The sequence below is a fragment of the Abramis brama genome (assembly GCF_963993115.1).
Source record: "Abramis brama genome assembly, chromosome: 24".
In the NCBI taxonomy this organism is placed as follows: Eukaryota; Metazoa; Chordata; class Actinopteri; order Cypriniformes; family Leuciscidae; genus Abramis; species Abramis brama.
The window spans coordinates 14312921-14331264 of record NC_139986.1 but is presented as its reverse complement, the minus strand read 5'-3'; the positions used below and the strand labels follow the sequence as shown (position 1 = coordinate 14331264).

At 38.8% G+C, this 18344-nt stretch overlaps 2 protein-coding genes across 6 annotated transcripts; one reads left to right on the top strand and one right to left on the bottom strand.

Moving 5' to 3' along the window:
- The first annotated feature begins 400 nt into the window (after positions 1 to 400).
- pabpn1 (poly(A) binding protein, nuclear 1) lies at positions 401 to 10554 on the top strand. Of its 5 annotated transcripts, none has more exons than XR_014604442.1 (8): positions 401 to 884; positions 2307 to 2415; positions 2723 to 2790; positions 2883 to 2989; positions 3712 to 3799; positions 6131 to 6282; positions 8975 to 9239; positions 9885 to 10554. XR_014604442.1 is itself a non-coding variant. In XM_084102451.1 (7 exons), the coding sequence occupies exons 1-7, from the start codon at positions 750 to 752 to the stop codon at positions 10078 to 10080; spliced, it is 855 nt and encodes a 284-aa protein (XP_083958577.1). In that variant the 5' UTR covers positions 401 to 749; the 3' UTR covers positions 10081 to 10554. The 5 variants fall into 5 exon arrangements, 3 of the variants coding, with proteins under 3 accessions (XP_083958577.1, XP_083958578.1, XP_083958579.1); XR_014604443.1 differs by having other exon boundaries at positions 8975 to 9244; XM_084102451.1 differs by lacking the exon at positions 8975 to 9239.
- A 2203-nt stretch (positions 10555 to 12757) lies between these two features.
- ngdn (neuroguidin, EIF4E binding protein) lies at positions 12758 to 18024 on the bottom strand. The gene is made up of 11 exons (XM_084102450.1): positions 17968 to 18024; positions 17679 to 17738; positions 17501 to 17572; positions 17267 to 17404; positions 16749 to 16833; positions 16609 to 16661; positions 14301 to 14415; positions 14011 to 14185; positions 13727 to 13874; positions 13401 to 13461; positions 12758 to 13320 (listed from the first exon to the last, which is right to left on the bottom strand). Exons 1-11 carry the CDS (start codon positions 17989 to 17991, stop codon positions 13301 to 13303), a joined length of 951 nt encoding a protein of 316 aa, XP_083958576.1. The 5' UTR covers positions 17992 to 18024; the 3' UTR covers positions 12758 to 13300.
- Positions 18025 to 18344: the final 320 nt, after the last annotated feature.

Below are 18344 nucleotides of genomic sequence, written 5' to 3'. Positions count from 1 at the left end.
TGCTGCTTGGCCATGCTGTATTGTGCTATTTAGGCCAGGCAGCAGCAAGCCTAAAGATGGGACTATATTCTGGAAATAAGTTTAATAAATAAATTATTTAGAAGTGACTTTACGTAAACTACAAGTCAAAGTGTATTATACTGTGCGGACATGGCAACATTGCATAGTAGCTCTAATCCGATACAAATACCGTTGCAAGCAATCCAAAGGTGGTCTGTGAGCACTGAATGACGCTGCTTTCATCCAATCACAGTCACTGTTGTAAAGTATAAGTGGCGAGCGCATTGAATTATCCCAAGAGAAGACCAATACCCGTTCTCGATACGTTGAGAGGGCGTGTCTAAAGTGCGGAATTGTCCAATCACCTTTCGATAGTGCGCCTGCAGTGCTCGGAATCCCCGCCCTCGGCTTCCATTTCTGTTCTGGAACACACGAGCCCTCGCGAAGAATACACATTTGCTTTTCTGAATTTGTCTTCTAATGTAAATAGAGTAGTAATTGCGACATATTGACCAAGTGAAACCTATTTATATTTGGATTAAATAGTGTAGTTGTTTTATTCGCGGAAGTACACGTTTGAGCTCCAGAGGAAGCGAGGCGGGCTTTTTATTCCCCATTTTAACTTTGGTGAGCGGCGTTTTCCGCCGTTTTTTTAATTTCCTCCCCTGCCCCTCTCTCTTGCTCCCCCCTGCGAGAGTCGCGGCCTGTAGTTCAGCCACGAGGCGCGTCGGACCACCGGGAATCAGGCGATGGCGGAGTTTGGTAACGGACTGGCAGATGAGTCTCTGCTGGACTCAGACCCGGGTCACTCAGAACTTGAAGACCCAGGCGCCGGCGATGAAGAACCTGGATTAGACGAGGGAGAGGCCGCTATTGAAGATCCGGTGAGTGAAGGACTTATCACACCCGCTTTAACGACTCATTTCGTATATTGGTATAGGGTTTCACCCCAACTTCCTCTTCAACCTCACATTTTTAAAATGAAATAAAACTGAATTACAAACCAAATAATCATGTGTACGCGAAACCGGTTTTGCCAGGACGGTTTGTCCGCCATTGTGGCTCACGCAGTGCAGTAGAATTAGTGAGTGACATGCGTGCTGCTGGCCGCCATGTTGGCGCAACATCCGTCTGGGTTCCTCTGCGCCAGATCTGCAGACCTAGCGGAGGGAAAAAATCTTCATCGCAAAAAATGCGCGACGGGAGATGTAAGAGACAGGGGCGAGGGTAGGACAGGCCGCCATTAGCCGCAGCAGTGTGTGGATCCATCCGCAAAGAAGCAGACGGCTCACGGTAAACACGCCTCTTTTCTGATCAGTAATATTTGTGGCGTGAAAAAGTAAGTCGCGTTGGTAATTGCGCGTGATTGTTTTTGGCCTCTGCAATGGAATAAATCTTCATGCGACGTGTGTGACATGTTAAAAAGGCGTGAAAGGCTTTTATTTTCTGATTTTCCATCGAATTGGTTACATTAAGGAAAGCTGCATAGTTGTCGTTGGGCAAAACGCTGTATGTCATGCACATCTGCATCGCCGTGATCGTTGTATTCGATGTACTTTAGAGATTAAATGCCGCTCGTGATGCATTGTATAATTTGTTGGCGATTTTTGCGAGTGTGTGTGATGGAGATGGGGCAATAGGGCTGGGCTGGTGCATTTCTCTCCATGCACATTAACGTTATTGGAACTAGAGTAGGTCATGTATTTGCATGCTGAATGCATGGCTACCTTATTTCATCATGCAATTCTGCTCTATTTATGGCTCGTATTTAATCATTAGTTACTTCATAATATGCTGTTGGTTGTGTATTCTATTTAAATCGTATCATGCAAAATCTTAACTGCGTAAAAGGGGCCATCACATCCATGCTGTGTTACTTTAGGAGCGATCCAAAGCGACTGCCCTGCAATGCAGCACTGCTGAAACTTGTGTGCGTGCGTGTGAATGAATACACACCAAAAGTGTGTTCGCTCGCGCACAACAATGCCTGCACGGATGGCATCATGCTTAGGGCGTATTGCTGACTGGACAATACATGGTTTGAAAGAGCCCAGTGCATAATCACGTGTGTGAAAGTGCATGTGCATGCTGTCTCCATGAAAACCGGTGAAAATAATGACTGATTTTGACAAAATGGGTTTAGCAGAAACACATGATACTGATGCATTTGGATCCAATGTCGATCAGGCACATTCAAAATAATTGACTCGTTTCAATATCAGGATCTAGCTATGCAACGATTTTTTTGAATGTTTAATATTCTAAATGTCTAAGGTCTAAATTTGCATGTTAATTTGGTTTCTCAGGAGTTGGAGGCAATTAAAGCCCGGGTGAGAGAGATGGAGGAGGAGGCAGAGAAACTGAAGGAGCTACAGAACGAGGTGGAGAAACAGATGAATCTCAGTCCTCCACCTGGTAAGTGAGACTGAATGAATGAGGGAGGGAGAACGGGCAAGTCTTGGGAAGGAAGGTTGAATTAAAGGAGAGCATTGCAGAACAGACAGTGATGAAGCATAGGACTGCATTAGGAGAAGAATAACTAACACTGGACCGTTTGAGGTCAATAGAGATATGACTAGAAACAGAACGAAAAATAGACTTCAGAGATGAAGCTATGCAATAACCTTGCCGACAATGGGGTTACTATGAAACTCTCATTCATCAACATATGCAACTTCATGATTTATCAGAGTTGTGTGGAAATAATGTTTTCTCTTTGCAGCTGGCCCTGTCATCATGTCCATTGAAGAGAAGATGGAAGCCGATGGGAGATCTATTTATGTTGGAAATGTATGGGCAATTATTCTCACACCTACAAGCTGGAGTCATTAATTTCATGCTTGACGGTAGAAATGGTAGTGATAAGATTTTGTCTCTTGCAGGTGGATTATGGTGCGACGGCAGAGGAGTTGGAGGCGCACTTCCACGGATGTGGGTCCGTAAACAGAGTCACCATCTTGTGTGACAAGTTTACAGGACATCCTAAAGGGTAATTCATGCATTCTCTTAACCTGCACTTTCCTACCTGTCGTATTTGTCCTTTTCTTGGGCGTCTCATTTTCTTGTTCTATGTTGTGCAGCGTCTGCTCTAGATAGGCACTGTAGGTTTAGAGAAGGCATTGATGCATCACCTTAACCCAGATATAGTGAACAGTAACCACTGAAATGAAAAACAAATCTAGAATTTGAGGCATATTGGCTGTGATACTAGTAAAGAAGTATTGTTAAATAAAATGAGTGTTTAATTGAACACAAATTATTAATGGCAAACTAAACTAAAAGCATTTTTCTCTTCATAATTTAGAGCTTATTTATAAAGAAATATGTATTTTTATATAAACAACTATTTATCTTTGTGCATGGCCACTCAGTATCTGTAGGAACATTGCCATAATTAGTATGGTCTTTTTTCGGTATGTGGTGTGATTTTTATACTTTTTATATGTGGACTTGACACTGAGTTTGAGATTGTTCTTTAGCTATTCTGGTTCACAGTATTTTCAAGCTGTTCCCATTAATAATTTGCCAGCTTTAATCAAATCTACTTTCTGTCGTCTTTAAATCTTTAACAATATGCTTACTTAGTTTCTAATGCATGTATATATTTGTCCAGAACAATTAATAATTCATAGCAGTTTCAGTATATGCTTTCCTGTTCTTTTTAATTGACCTTGACTGCCCTCATGATCATTTGCCCTTTTCACATTTCAGTTTTGCATATATAGAGTTTGCAGACAAGGAGTCTGTTAGGACGGCCATGGCACTGGATGAGTCCTTATTCAGAGGAAGGCAGATTAAGGTGAGATGAGGCATAACATAAATTGTCTTGACATATTCAAAAGTCAATTAGTTTTGAAGCAGATATAAAGCACTGACAAACACTTCAGTAGTAGAAATGCACCGATCGACCGGCCAGGGACCGGAATCGGCAGATTTTCCGCTTGTTCGGCCCAGACCAGTGACCCGGTCAGTCTCACGTCTTTCCGATTCCGAGCCGGTCCGTTTTCTTGCCAGCAGCACAGGCAATAACATCAGCTGCACGTTCTCGCTCTCTTCTCTCTGATGACGAAGTGACGCACTCACTCGTCTCATTCGCTCTGGTTATATAGTACTTGTATTGTGCATAGTTTACTAATACCTGCGGGTTTTGCCCTCAGACCAAAAACACGCACCGCTTATCATATAAGGGGAGAGCACAAGCTGCCTCTCAGTCTCAAGCAGCTTGTGAGTCGCAAGTACCAAAATGAGTGGCTTACTGTGCTTAAACGGTCAAATGCACACAAAAAATGTCAATGCGGTATGTTGGATCCGTGCAAAAACTCTTAAAGTCAAAAACTTCCTGTCTGTTAGTAAAAGAACAAAAGACAAAGAAAATCACTCTCTGTTCTTGACTGAATAACATTTGTAACTAATTGTAAACATTAATCTGTATTTAATTTTTACAATGAAGACGATCCAGTTATTTTACATTTGATTACTTAAATTTCTGTAGTATTTCTTACCTGAATATAGGCCTTTCGTGATAATTAAATAACCGTCTGATCGCGATTATTTGATCTAACCGCGATTAAGACAACCACGATTATTGCGCTCTTTTATAGGCCTACGGCACAAGGGGGGAGTCATGGACTAAAAGAAATAGACAAGCACTAATTAAGTTTTCCAGCAATATATTCAAAGTCATCTGAAGCCATTCCATAGCTTAATATGAGGGACATAAGTATATTTGCATCGTTAAATTTAAGGTCACGGAAACTCGTCTTCCCTCCTCTGCGGCTGTCAATCATTCTCCATTCAGCGCGTTGTCCAGTTACGACAGGATGCACGGTAAAACTGTTTCTAAACGACTTGTGCCTGTTAGATCACACACATTACAAGGACTGAATGGGCATCAAACGCACAATAACTGGAATTTAAAACTGTGAAGAAACAAATGATAAATAAACTGTTGGACAGATATACACTAGGATTTGTACGCTCGCATTTCTTCACTTTGTGCCGTGAACTTTTAAATGTGATCTTGTGCAGCGATGCGCATTGTGACTCCATGTTGCTTTAAGCACATCATTCTGCATACGCGCTTTGTTCTGCTCTGTTTTGAAGCGTTTCATATTATCATGGTTTTGCGCACTGAAAGATTATTAAAAGCCTATCTTGTTCTGTCATATCTATCATGTCTTGTTGCCCCATTAAAAAGCTGCACAGTACATTTAGAATAAGCATAATTTAATTGCATATTATTTGTGTGTGTGTGTGTGTGTGTGTGTGTGTGTGTGTGTGTGTGTGTGTGTGTGTGTGTATGTATATATATATATATATATATATATATATATATATATATATATATATATATATATATATATATACATTACACACACATATACACAATAATACATAATTCTTTACATTCATATATAAATATAAAATTGTTAAATGTATGAATAAATGATTGAATTGTAATTTGTTTTTAACCCGTTTAGATTTGATAAAATTACTGAGCAGATGTTTTCAAGAATTACTTTTTGCTGCTGATTTATACACTCACTAAGTTTAATAAAAAAAAAAATTGTCACAGCTATTGAATACATTTATTTAATATTTAAAGGTGTTAATTGTAATCTTACACTGCAAAATGATAACTTACAAAGGATTAAATTCATCACAATTATTTAATAAATGAAGCTCACAAAAAATGTATGACACAGCCCTAAAACAGACAAATAATCGTCATAATCGTCAAAGCCCTAAAACAGATAATTAATCGTCAAAGCCCTAAAACGGGCAATTATCAGATGATTTCTGCTTGCCTCCACAAAAATTGTCTTCGGCGGACAGTCCACTGTCTTTGGAACGATTTTAATAGTTTTGCGGCAGACAGATGCAAGTGTGTTTCTGTATCTGTATAAAAAAGAACAACACATGTGAAGCAAGCATTTCTATCCATTTTTACGCCTTTTCATTCATAGCGGTTACCAAGCAACACGATTATGCACCAGCTGCACCTTGATGACGCAAGCGTACCGCGGTTCGGATACGAATAATATAATGTGAACACATTCCGTCAGGGGGTAGGGGGGAGCAATCGAACCAAGTGTGAAAGCGCCCTTAAATTTCCCAACTGTTCTTCCAGGTTGGGGCCAAGAGAACAAATCGTCCTGGCATCAGCACCACAGACCGCGGTTTCCCTCGGGCCCGCTTCCGCTCACGGGGAGGAAACTTCTCATCCCGGGCACGCTACTACAGTGGCTACACACCTCCCAGAGGCAGAGGACGGGCCTTCAGGTGAGCTCCATGCCAACCTGCACGTTTGACATTGACTGACACACAGGCTCCATCCTGACAGAGAGTGCTGATGTGAAAGTGTGCGCGCATTGGGTGGGGGACGATCTAAATGTTTCTAAATATCCATGCTTTATTTATTTATTTATTTTTATTTTATTTTTATTAATCCCATCGTGTAATAGAAACATTTCAGGAACAATTACCAAAAGAAAAAAAATGTATAAAAAAATTGTCCATTTTTATATATATAACATGACATTTCTTAAAATCCATCAACTTTTCTGTTTTTTTTTTCTGTTTTTTTTTTTTGTTACCTTTTAAAGCATTCTGTGCTAGTTTGCAAGTGTAAAGCATTCTGGGTAACACTTCATTTTAAGGTGACATAGTTACACGTTACTACATGTACTTACTAAAGTAAAATAGTACATTATTCATAATTACAAGTAACTAACCCTAAACCAAACCCTAACTCTATAGTAAGTACATTTAGTGAATTAATATTACTCAGTGCTTATTTGAGTAATTACAATGTAACTACGTCACCTTAAATTAAAGTGTAACCGCAGTCTGTCTCCTGTATGTATGCATGCTGCTGTTTAATGCCTCGGTGTGAGGAGAGAAGGAACTGCACCACTCTCTTTTGTAGTCTGCACTCTCTGTACAAACCCCTCTGTGTCGTCATGTTAAAAGGAAAACTGAGGAACAATTACAGAAACCATTAAAAACACACATCGTTATCATCTCCATTTCCCTCCTGCAGTGTAAGATTCTGAGCATGAATGATCCTTCACACTCTCCAGAGGTTTCAAAGTCAATAACCTGCTTCCCAATGTGAAGATCATGTATGCCTTGTGCCTCAAAACAGAGTTAGATGCCTAAATGGGGAATTTTCAAAAAGGGCAGACCTGTGGTCCTGTCTCAGTAGGCATCTTGCTAGGTTTCGACACTCAACTTAAAGCCTGATAGGCCCTCTGGACAGATTTGGCACTCTATTGCCTGGTATCACAGACAATGCTTAAGCCTAGCTCCGGACTAAAATGCATGTTTGAACTGTCATAACTGAAAGCAACTTGTACTGATCTTAAAATATGTCAGTGCCATTGTTGTTGTTTTTCTCAAGATTCACACCAGTAATGTATTTTTCTAAGGAACATTTAAAAAAAGCTACTAAGGGCCAAGTTTCACAGACAAGGCTTAGATTAAGCCAGGATTAGGCCTTAGTTCAATTAGGACATTTAAACAGCTTTTATAAATGTGCTTTAGACAAAAAAAAACAAAAAAACATTACTGGTGTGCATCTCGAGACAAAACAATGGCACTGATATTTTTTAAGATATGTCAGTGCAAGTTGCTTTCAGTTAAAACAGCTCAAACATGCATTTTAGTATTAGACTATCTTAAACCTTGTCTGTGGAACCGGGGGGTAAATGTCCCAATTAAGGCCTAAATTAAGGCCTAATTCTGGCTTAATCTAAGCCCTGTCTGTGAAACCAGGTCTATATCTGTATCATTACTGTTGGCTTCAATTGTTTTGATAACCTAGTGTGATGAAGGACTTTAAATTGAAGATTTTTGGGAGCATTTGAATATTTCCTGTCTTTTAAGATCTGGTAGAGTGAAATCATTTTATGAATCAGAATCATGTACATCAGTTTGTTGGGAAACTCTTGTACATGCACTGCCACACTTTGACTTTTTTTTGTTAGAGTGGAGCTTGTGTTAGTGAATGGTTGAAGAATTTGTTTTATCCCAAACCCAAATAATTTTGATGTTTATTAGGTGACTATGATTGTATATTTCTATATCTTTATAATTAGCCAATGGGATCCTACAAGTTTGAGTATGTAGCTGATGTCAAGCTCAGCTCTGAATAACTTAAAGGCAAGTGTGTGTTTGACCTCAGGCAAGTTTGCTTTAGAAAAACCTAGTTTGGTACATTTTCACCCCTCGCATGAATAACAATGTGTTCACTTCCAGAATGGAGGGTTCATTCCTGCAGCCTGATATTGACTGTTTTAGAATCCAACCGATAACAGGTTTCTGTGCCACAAAGAGCACAGGCTGTTCCTGGAGGGGGTTTTGTGTGAATGACGAGCGTCTCTGGCTGCCTGAATGGATGCAACTGCATTTATTAATGTATATATGTGCGAGTGTGTGTGTGTGTGTGCGCGCTCTGTGGCCCAGTCCATTTGTGGAAAGCTGTGTGTCGATGACTGTAACTGTGTGCATGTGTTCGAGGGTTCATGTCCCCAGGATCTCTCCCTTACAGAGACCACAGGAGCCGCCCCGTTCAGAGAGAGAGAAAGAGGGAGAGCGTGCTTTCACTGTCCCCAACACTGGACACTAGACCATTTATAAAGCTTGAATATAACTAACGCACACACATTCTGCTGTTGGATAATCTTCCTCAGCTTCCCTTTATAGTAAACCACATTACTGGATTCTTCACACATGGTTGCATTGATCACTATTTAAATCTTGTTATCCGTAGAAGAGGGGTATACATTTCATTTCATATTTTGAATTGCGTATACCTGTAACGTGAGTGCATAAACGTTCAGCTTGTCCTCAACCGGCCCTTTAAAATGCATATTACTGATATACACTCATACCCCAAAAAACTGAATTGGTGTCCGTCTTCTTAAACCAATCACAAAAAAGAACTCACCCTCTTTTTCTCTCTCTTTTCCAGGGGCCGAGGGCGAACAACATCGTGGTACTCCCCTTACTAATACCTCCCTACCCCCCTATGAAATCCCCCTTACTATCACCCCATATCCCTATAGAAAAGAAAAAAGACCCCTCTCAATAAAGGAAGAAAAAAAGAAGAAAAAAAAAGACAAAAAAGAAAGAAAAAAAAAAAGAAAAAAAGAGCATCTCCTGGAAAGACAGACTGACTGGCCGCAGTGTGCGATTGTGTGTGCGCGTGGGTGTGAGGAGGTGTTGCGATCGCCCTGGTAAGGTACAATATGGCCGTCTGGGAGATTTGGTGGCATTTGTTTAAATTTGAGAAGATGATGATGTAATCTCAGGCTGCAGATGTGTCCTTTTGTCTGGCTGTGATTTTTCTCTCACCAAACAGCCCCTCTTATGTTTGCATTCAAAAAAGGCAAACAGAAAAAAAAAAATGTTAACTTTTTTTTTTATTATTATTATTGTACCGTGAATATGTGAACAATTTAATAGCAAGAATGTTGTTGTTTTCACAAAGTTGTGCTATTTGAGATCATATTCTCTATTTGTCTGTGCTCTCTGGAATCCCTTTTCCCCCCCAGCGCTGTTTTCTTTCCTGTTCATCCCTCACTCGGATTACCTCCTCCACCTGTTATTCCGACAATGGTTTAGAGTTCGCGTTGTTTTTACGTTTTACTGTTCTTGAACCATCTTCCACATCATACGACTATTGTAAGATGGCATGGCCTGAGCTCTGAGATCTTTTCTTTTGTGTTTTAAGAGTTTTTTTTTTTTTTTGTCTCATGCTGCCATATGCCATTCCCGACCATCAGTTTTTTTTCCTTCCTCTGTTCCTGTGCTCCCCCCTCCCCAACCCCCCCTCTTCCTTGCTCTCTCTTTGTATATTAGACCACTTCTTGTCGTTTCAGGTTTCAGGACCAGTGGAGACTGACTACCCCTCCTCCCGTGGCCGCGGCGCCCCCTACCGTCTCGGCGGCGTCTCTGTCTCTTTCTGCTCCCGCTATGCACACTCACCCCATCCTCTCCGTGTGGGGGGGAGGGGGAGGGGGACAGGGCGACCACCGGCCCACTGCGGGAGGCATTTATTACAATAACAAGCGCTGAGCTTTACCAACATAAATTTACTGAGATGCACCAGGCCCATGTTAACACATACAGACAGACACCGCATACACCGCACACATCCACCACACAAATTTATATATCGTGAAGGCAGAGCCATGATAGAGCAATGGCTGCTTAAATTGCGAGTGAGTGAGAGAGGCAGGACCAGATAGAGGTTGAAGGGGAGGGTTCTTCTAGGGCCTTGTCTGTCTCAGCGCACAGTGCAGTTAGGGCACGATGGAGCACTAACGCGTGGGCTACAGGTATCGGTTACTTGAGGGCTTCGGAGCTTTTATTTTGGGGGGAGGGAGGGGGATTTGTGTGCAGATGGTTTTCTCGTTTCTGTTCGTTTTCCTTTTTCAGATGGGGGAGTGGGTATGGACGAAAAGAGAAAAGATGTTTTCCTTTTTTATTTTATTTTTAACCCATGAGTCTGTAATTAGAAAAAAAATAAAAGACATTGTGTAAAAAGTACTTTAAGCGTTTGGGTCTTTTTTTTGAGGTGGGAATCTTAAGACCATTAAGTTTCTGTTTGCCTCTGTGGGTTTCTCATGGTTTTTTAGAAAAGATTTTCTAAAAAAAAGATATTGGTTAGACATCACCATTTTTGAGGGCGACATATGTAAAATGATTAGAAATCATTATCCAGTAGGGGGATTTATTGGTCAAAAGGTGTGGGAAGCCTGTCAGTGGTTTGGCCAGACAGGATGCCCACCATATATATATATATTTTTTTAATGATTTTGGTCAAGTCACCTTTATAGCAATACAATGTTTCAAAGCAGCTGTACAATAAGCAGAAAAACTATGTTCTATGATGCAAACAGATTAAATTCTGCTGTAAAGCAGCTCTAGAAAGACAATAGTAAACAGTCATTATTCAGTTGAAATCAGTTTAGCGTTGATTCGGTTCAATAACTGTAAAGTTCATCAGTTATGCAACTAGTTAAATTCATCTATAAAGGTGAATGATGTCATCACCCAGTTCAGTACAGTTCTCATCCAGTAGTGTCAGTGCAATCAAATTAATGATATTGATAATTATTGTCGGATATTAAGTGTCCCTGACTGAGCAAGCCAAAAAGATGATAGTGGCAAGGAACCCAAACTCCATCTGTGATAGAAATGGAGAAAAAAAAAACTTAAGAAACACCAGGCTCAGTCGGGGGACCAAGGCTGTCCAATCCTGCAAAGTTCAGCTCAGTTCCAACCCCAATTAAACACACCTCACCCTACCAATCAATGTCTTGTCGGCACAGAAGAAATTTCCAGGCAGGTGTGTTGAGGCATGTTCTCTGCAGGACAGAGTTTGGAAACCCCTGAGTTAGACGAATGAACATGGTGTGGTTTAATTCCAGACTGCATCATAAGTCAGAATGTGCATTGATCATTCAGAATATATCATCCAGTTCTTTCAGCTTGAAGACTGGGATACGTCACGTTTGCATTTGGAGGGAGGAGTTGAAGCTGGCCGTAGGGTCCGTGCAGAGGACTCCTCTGGTTCTTGTGGTTTTGGCGAGACAAGTTTCTCATGCCAGCATAACGTACAACAGATTTTACCTGAATTATGTTACGGGGACTCAAAAAATGTCCAAGCTTTAGTTTTCTGCCATATATATACCCTAAATAATTAACAAACAACAAAAAAAAGAGATTAAAAAAAATATGCTCTGAACGATAGTAAAATTTCATCTCAACACTTTTGAGGTTAATTTAATTTTGTGTCTCTGGAAAATAGTGATCTGTGACATTGTGTTATATTGGTTTTCAAAGTTTTGTTGTGTTTTTTGTTAATAAAGGGTTTTTAGATGATGATTTGGCACAGAAGGCCCCAAATGGCATGTTATTTATTTTTTTAAACAGATTTTGTAATTGATGCGGTTATTTAATAATTCCATGCAAGCAATGTACATATCAAACATCTTTACTTTTCATTAAAACCTATAGGCTAATTGAGTGAAATCATTCCATTTGAATTCATACAGTTGAATTGATAAATTCAACCAAACAGTTAATGGTCCCCATTGAATTCAATAGTATGAAATATATATGTATATACTATGGAAGTCAATGGGGTCCAGGAACTGTTTGGTTACCCACATTCTTCTAAATATCTTTTGTGGTGAACTATCCCTTTAAAGGCATCTTACCCTATGTCTTTCATAACCTATCCCTTGTGTCCTGAAAAATGTTTGTTTACAGTGTTATACAGTACACCTATTTGACATATTGAGACCCACTGGCCATTACAATAAACATCAAAATTTTAACAAATCCTGTGCAAGAAACAGTTCTGCGTATCATGATTTCAGGGTCATCGCTCAGCATTATTTTATGCTTGGGGCCACTGAATATTCAATAACATTATTGATTTGAGTCATTTGACTGCACTGACACTATCGGACTGAACTGAGCTGGATGATGACGCTGTATTCTGCAGAACCGCTTTATATATTAATGAACTAATTTAATGATTAATCATCTTTACAACTGAACTGACTTCAGCTGAACAATGACACTAATATCTTTTAGAGATGCTGTACAGCCAAATTAATAATAATTTGTCGATAAGTTAATATAATAATAATAAATTGATAAGTTATCGCTGTAAAGCAGCTTTGAAACAATTTGTATTGTATGAAGCGCTATATAAATAAAGGTGACTTGACAACTGAAGTTTTCAAACATAAGAATTGTGTATTTTTTTCGGACAGCATGTTTCATCTGAAAGGAATATACTTTTCAAAAAGCAATATGGCACCAACAGTATGACTTGGCCACATTTAATATAATCCTGCGATTTGGAAGGGACAAAAACCATTTAAAAAACAGCAGTTGGCCACTTTATTGGACGCAGACTCGAACATGGGTTGAAAACATGTTTCAACTCTCGAGTCCATCACGATCATGCCTTCATTTACTGCAAAATTGAATTTATAGTCAATTAAATATGAAAATATTGTAAACATATTACGTTCCTAGTATCCATCACATTTACAAGAATGTCTTACAACAGAATGCACTTTGTTATGCTAATCAAGGTAATCCGATTGATACTGAGATCAACAGCTTGCATTAACCAAAATTACATAAAAAGACACATACACACATATTTCAATATACCATTTTGTTCATGGAAGGAAAATAGAAACTGTCCCAAGCAAATATTATCTAGAATCCTGAAAAAATCATTTTGTTGAAATTCCTTTGCATCAGAGGTTTACTTGTGCTTCCTGAAAACTGAAAACATGAAATATGTATTAATATGCAACCGTGGAAGCTTATATTTTTGAAAACACTCATACAAAAGAAATACTTACTTTTCTTTTTACTTTTCTTAATCGTTTTCTTCTTTTTCTTGGGTTTTGAATGACCAATATCCTACGAAAAGAGAAAATCCACTCAGACACATTTTCTAAAATGAAGGATCTGAGATCAGCAGACGTGTCATAGCTCACGTCCTCTCTGTCGTAGATTAACCACACGAAGCTTTTATAAACGCTGCATTTCTACATGTTCAGTGTATGTGAGTGGATTTCAGCTGTTACAGAAATACACATGCAACTACTGCTATGTGTCACTACAACGGCAACTGGAACTTTTGAAAGATATGCAAAACTACCCATGATGCCACTGTCCAGCTCACCTGTGCTTCTCCCCCTGTCAGAACAGTGATGTCACCGAATCGTGTGATGTTACTCAGCTGTGAAGCCATTCCCATCATTCCTCTCTTCCTGAGCCTCTGCTCACGTGTCATACTGAGACGGACCATCATGGACTCCTCGTAGTTTTTCCTTGTACAAAATATTTCCCAAGAGCATTAGGAAAAAACATCTGAAAGACTATCAAGCGCTTAATTTACAGAATAATCTAAACCGTGAAACTAGGTTCAAAACAGCCTCTATTATCTAGAACCTCCACATGATGTACCTGTTCTGCTCCTCTCGGCTCTCCCGCTCAGTCTGGAAGTCTCTGCGGTCTCGGATCTCCTCCGGAGCGTCGCTGTATTGCTGCCGGAGCTCCTGGATCACGGAGCTGCGGAGAGCCGCTTTCTTCTGTTTGTCAATGCGCTCCTTCTGCCGGTCTGCTTCCGTCGTGTCCCCATCTATGCATGGACGGGAGAGGGTTTGGGATGAGTATTAACTGGAATTATGTCTCTACGTCTGAATCCTAATGTGAAATAAAGATAAGTTGAACTGTTACAAAATAAAATGACTTACCATAGTGCATTGGAGCAATTCGAGGAGGTACGTATCTCCTGCTGGATGAAGGCTCTTTTCCCCCTTTTGTTTTTCCTTCTTCGCCCTCATCGCCTGAATTGTCAGATTCACTGAGCTGTGTGGAAGAAATGCAGCAATTTTAAATAAAATTATATATACACTGCTGAACAAAAACAAGTCGCTGTTTGGATTTGAATAGAAAAATGCTTAAAGGGGTACTCCACTTTTTTTGGAAATCGGCTCATTTTACAACTCCCCCAGAGTTAAACAGTTGAGTTTTACCGTTTTCAAATCCATTCAGCCGAACTCCGGGTCTGGCGGTAGAACTTTTGCACAGCTTAGCATAGATCATTGAATCGGACAGGACCATTAGCATCTCTCTAAAAAAAAATGACCAAAGAGTTTCGATATTTTTCCTATTATTAGGCGTAATGATATGACGCAGCGCCTGAAAATAGTCCCCAGCTTGGTAACTTCCAAAGTGACCGGGACTAAGTTTGTCTAACCTATTGGACCTATTTTCAGGCGCTGCGTCATATCATTACGCCTGCTGCACTCATGGTACGGCAGCAAAGTTTCTTGATTATTACGCAGGAATGAGAGTATAGTTCCTAGCCATATCAGCCTAGAAAATCGGAACTTTACATTTTCCGTCGGTCTTAGTACACGATGTAACTACAGAAGAGTCAAGTTTTAAATAGGAAAAATATCGAAACTCTTTGGTCATTTTTTTTTTGAGAGAGATGCTAATGGTCCTGTCCGATTCAATGATCTATGCTAAGCTATGCTAAAAGTGGTACCGCCAGACCCGGAGATCGGCTGAATGGATTCGAAAACGGTAAAACTCAACTGTTTAACTCTGGGGGAGTTGGAAAATGAGCCTATTTCCAAAAAAAGTGGAGTATCCCTTTAAGAGTCTGTGATTGGATCATTATTGCAGTGATTATTATGTTTGTAGCATGTTACATGTTTTGCAACGGTTCTTCTAATCCTGATTGATGGAGTGTGTAGCTTTTCAATTCTTAAACGACCATCTAGGAAGACACATCATGGCCATATTCCAGGACAATGTCAAGATTCATCAGGCTCAAATTGTGAAAGAATGACTGGGAGGGAGCATGAAGAATCATTTTCACACATGAATTTGCACCTCTCAGTCCAGACCTTAAATTCAGTGAAAGTCTTTGGGATGTGGTGGAAGAGACTTTACAGAGTGCTCGACACCTGCATTGTCAATACAAAATCTTGATAAAAAATTGACACACTTCTTGATGGAAATAACATCACAACATTTATTTCCATCTTTCACAATTTGAGCTGGATGAATATATATATATATATATATATATATATATATATATATATATATATATATATATATATATATAGTGCAATGCATAAGTGAATACACCCATGCTAAAGTTGACTAAAAAGAGGAATAAAAAATCATATTTTGGAAATTGAACTTAATGCCTTAATTTAAAAAATTAGGAAAAATCCAACCTTTTAGGACACCAATTTTCTTTGTGAATGAATAATGTATCGTAAATAAATAAATGTTCTTCCTTAAAATACATGGTGCATAAGTGAGTACACCCCTATGTTAAATTCCCATAGAGGCAGGCAGATTTTTATTTTTAAGTATTTTTTTTATTTATTTTTTAGGATACTATGCATCCTGATAAAGTTCCCTTGGCCTTTGGAATTAAAATAGCCCCACATCATCACATAGCCTTCACCATACCTAGAGATTGGCATGGGGTACTTTCCATAAGATCATCTCTCAATGCAAATCAAACTAGCTTTTAGGCTAACTGAAATAAAATCATGCCAATCTCTAGGTATGGTGAAGGCTATGTGATGATGTGGGGCTATTTTAATTCCAAAGGCCAAGGGAACTTTATCAGGATGCATAGTATCCTAAAAAAAAAAAAAAAAAAAATACTTAAAAATAAAAATCTGCCTGCCTCTATGGGAATTTAACATAGGGGTGTACTCACTTATGCACCATGTATTTTAAGGAAGAACATTTATTTATTTACGATACATTATTCATTCACAAAGAAAATTGGTGTCCTTAAAGGTTGGATTTTTCCTAATTTTTTAAATTAAGGCATTAAGTTCAATTTCCAAAATATGATTTTTTATTCCTCTTTTTAGTCAACTTTAGCATGGGTGTATTCACTTATGCATTGCACTGTATATATATATATATATATATATATATGTGTGTGGGTGTGTATGTATGTATGTATAATAAAAATATATACTATATAATTTACGTTATATTACATGACGAGAGCTTTACCTTGCTAACCAGATTCTGAGGATTAGGGCGAAAGTGTAGAGGGTCATTTTCAGCTGGAAGAAACACCATCATTCAAGTCAATAAACGTTATTATTCTTAAAATATGCAATCAATGACGAGAACAAAAAAAAAAATCTTACAAAGGCTGCCTGTCACTGCAGTCCTCACTAATTTATCAATCTGATATTTCAGCTTTTGATCTAGGGGACGCATCTTCTCCAAAACCTATACAACAAAAACAGAAAGGGGGAAAAATACACTTTAAGCATTGGCACAGCATTAAAAGTAGTCTGCATACTGTAGAATCATGCAGATTTAGAACAGATGTGACCTGATAAGTACATTATGTGAATTTTAACTATGTACCAGAGTCAGAAATTAACCAAGGCATGGGGCAAAAATAAAGTTTATTTATTTATTAAACATGTAGTTTATTGCATTATCACATTTGATTTGAAACCTGAACAGGCAGAATTCTGAAAACTGAGAATTTATTTTAGAGAATGAATCAATTCATCTGAGGGATTTGACAAAAATGGATGAAATTGACAAAAATGGATACGATTAATTAAGGGGATATTGTCAAAAAAAAAAAAAAACCTATTCAATGAGCAAATATTAACAGAAAATGAATATCTGACAGTTTTTTATGTCGTACCGTCCTTATGGTGACCAGCCTGTGGATTGCGCTGTTATCCTTCAGACTTTCTCCTTCTGTCTTTAAACTGATCAAATGAGTGATGTCTTGCAAGTAAAACAGTAACAGATGATATCTCAAGTCCAGAAAAGACAAACCCTAGAGCAAAAAGGAAAAGAAATGTCATAAACATTGTGTGTGTGTGTGTGTGTGTGTGTGTGTGATAGTATTTCAATACCATAAAAATAGTTCTACCTTAGAAGTCTGAAACGCTTTCTCTCTGACTTTCTTTATCATATCCCGGACATGACTTGTTACTGAAGCAACCTGTAAATATATAAGTGTCAATCATCATATCTTCTCTATATTCTCCTCATATCTCTGCATTATATCATCCAATTGTGATGCTGTCCATCTAAATTACATTACAGACCTGTTCTGTGAGACTGTTGAGTAGACTCACGGCAGTGGGAAGGTCAGTGTCAATAACATCCTGCAAAAGACAACTATATTAGTTAACTATTTGGCAGAGAATAGAGAGAGAACATAAAGGCTATCAGGTTAGCCAACGTGAATTTGACCGCATATTGTCATTTATCCGCGAATTAACAGACAATTCCATGGCAAACCGACGATAAAACTATAATATGACAGGCCCATTACAGCACATCTATGTATACGTTCAAATAAGGACAAAATTATTTAGTTAAAGAACAACTCACGTTTCCAACTGTGGTCGTCGCCATTTTGGATTAACCAAATTGATACGGGTACCACGTAGGGACAAAACTCGAAGCAAGCAATTCAGCGGGGAAAAAAATCGCCTTTCGACAAAAGTCAACATTCTTTTATTTATATTAAATAAAATAAAATATGAAAGTATTTCTTAAACTATTCTTGCTTACCATTCCTGCTAAAATTCTTAAACCAACTAAAGGTGGTACTCTTGCTGGTTTTAGACTGGTCTGTTGGTTGTTGCAGTGAGATCCAGGCAGACAAGCAATGATTAGGCAGAGATCAATTTTGAATAAGGATAGAAGATAGAAAAGTAAATCTGTATTAATAGGCCTATCCACAGTATTGCATTTGACAGATGAAA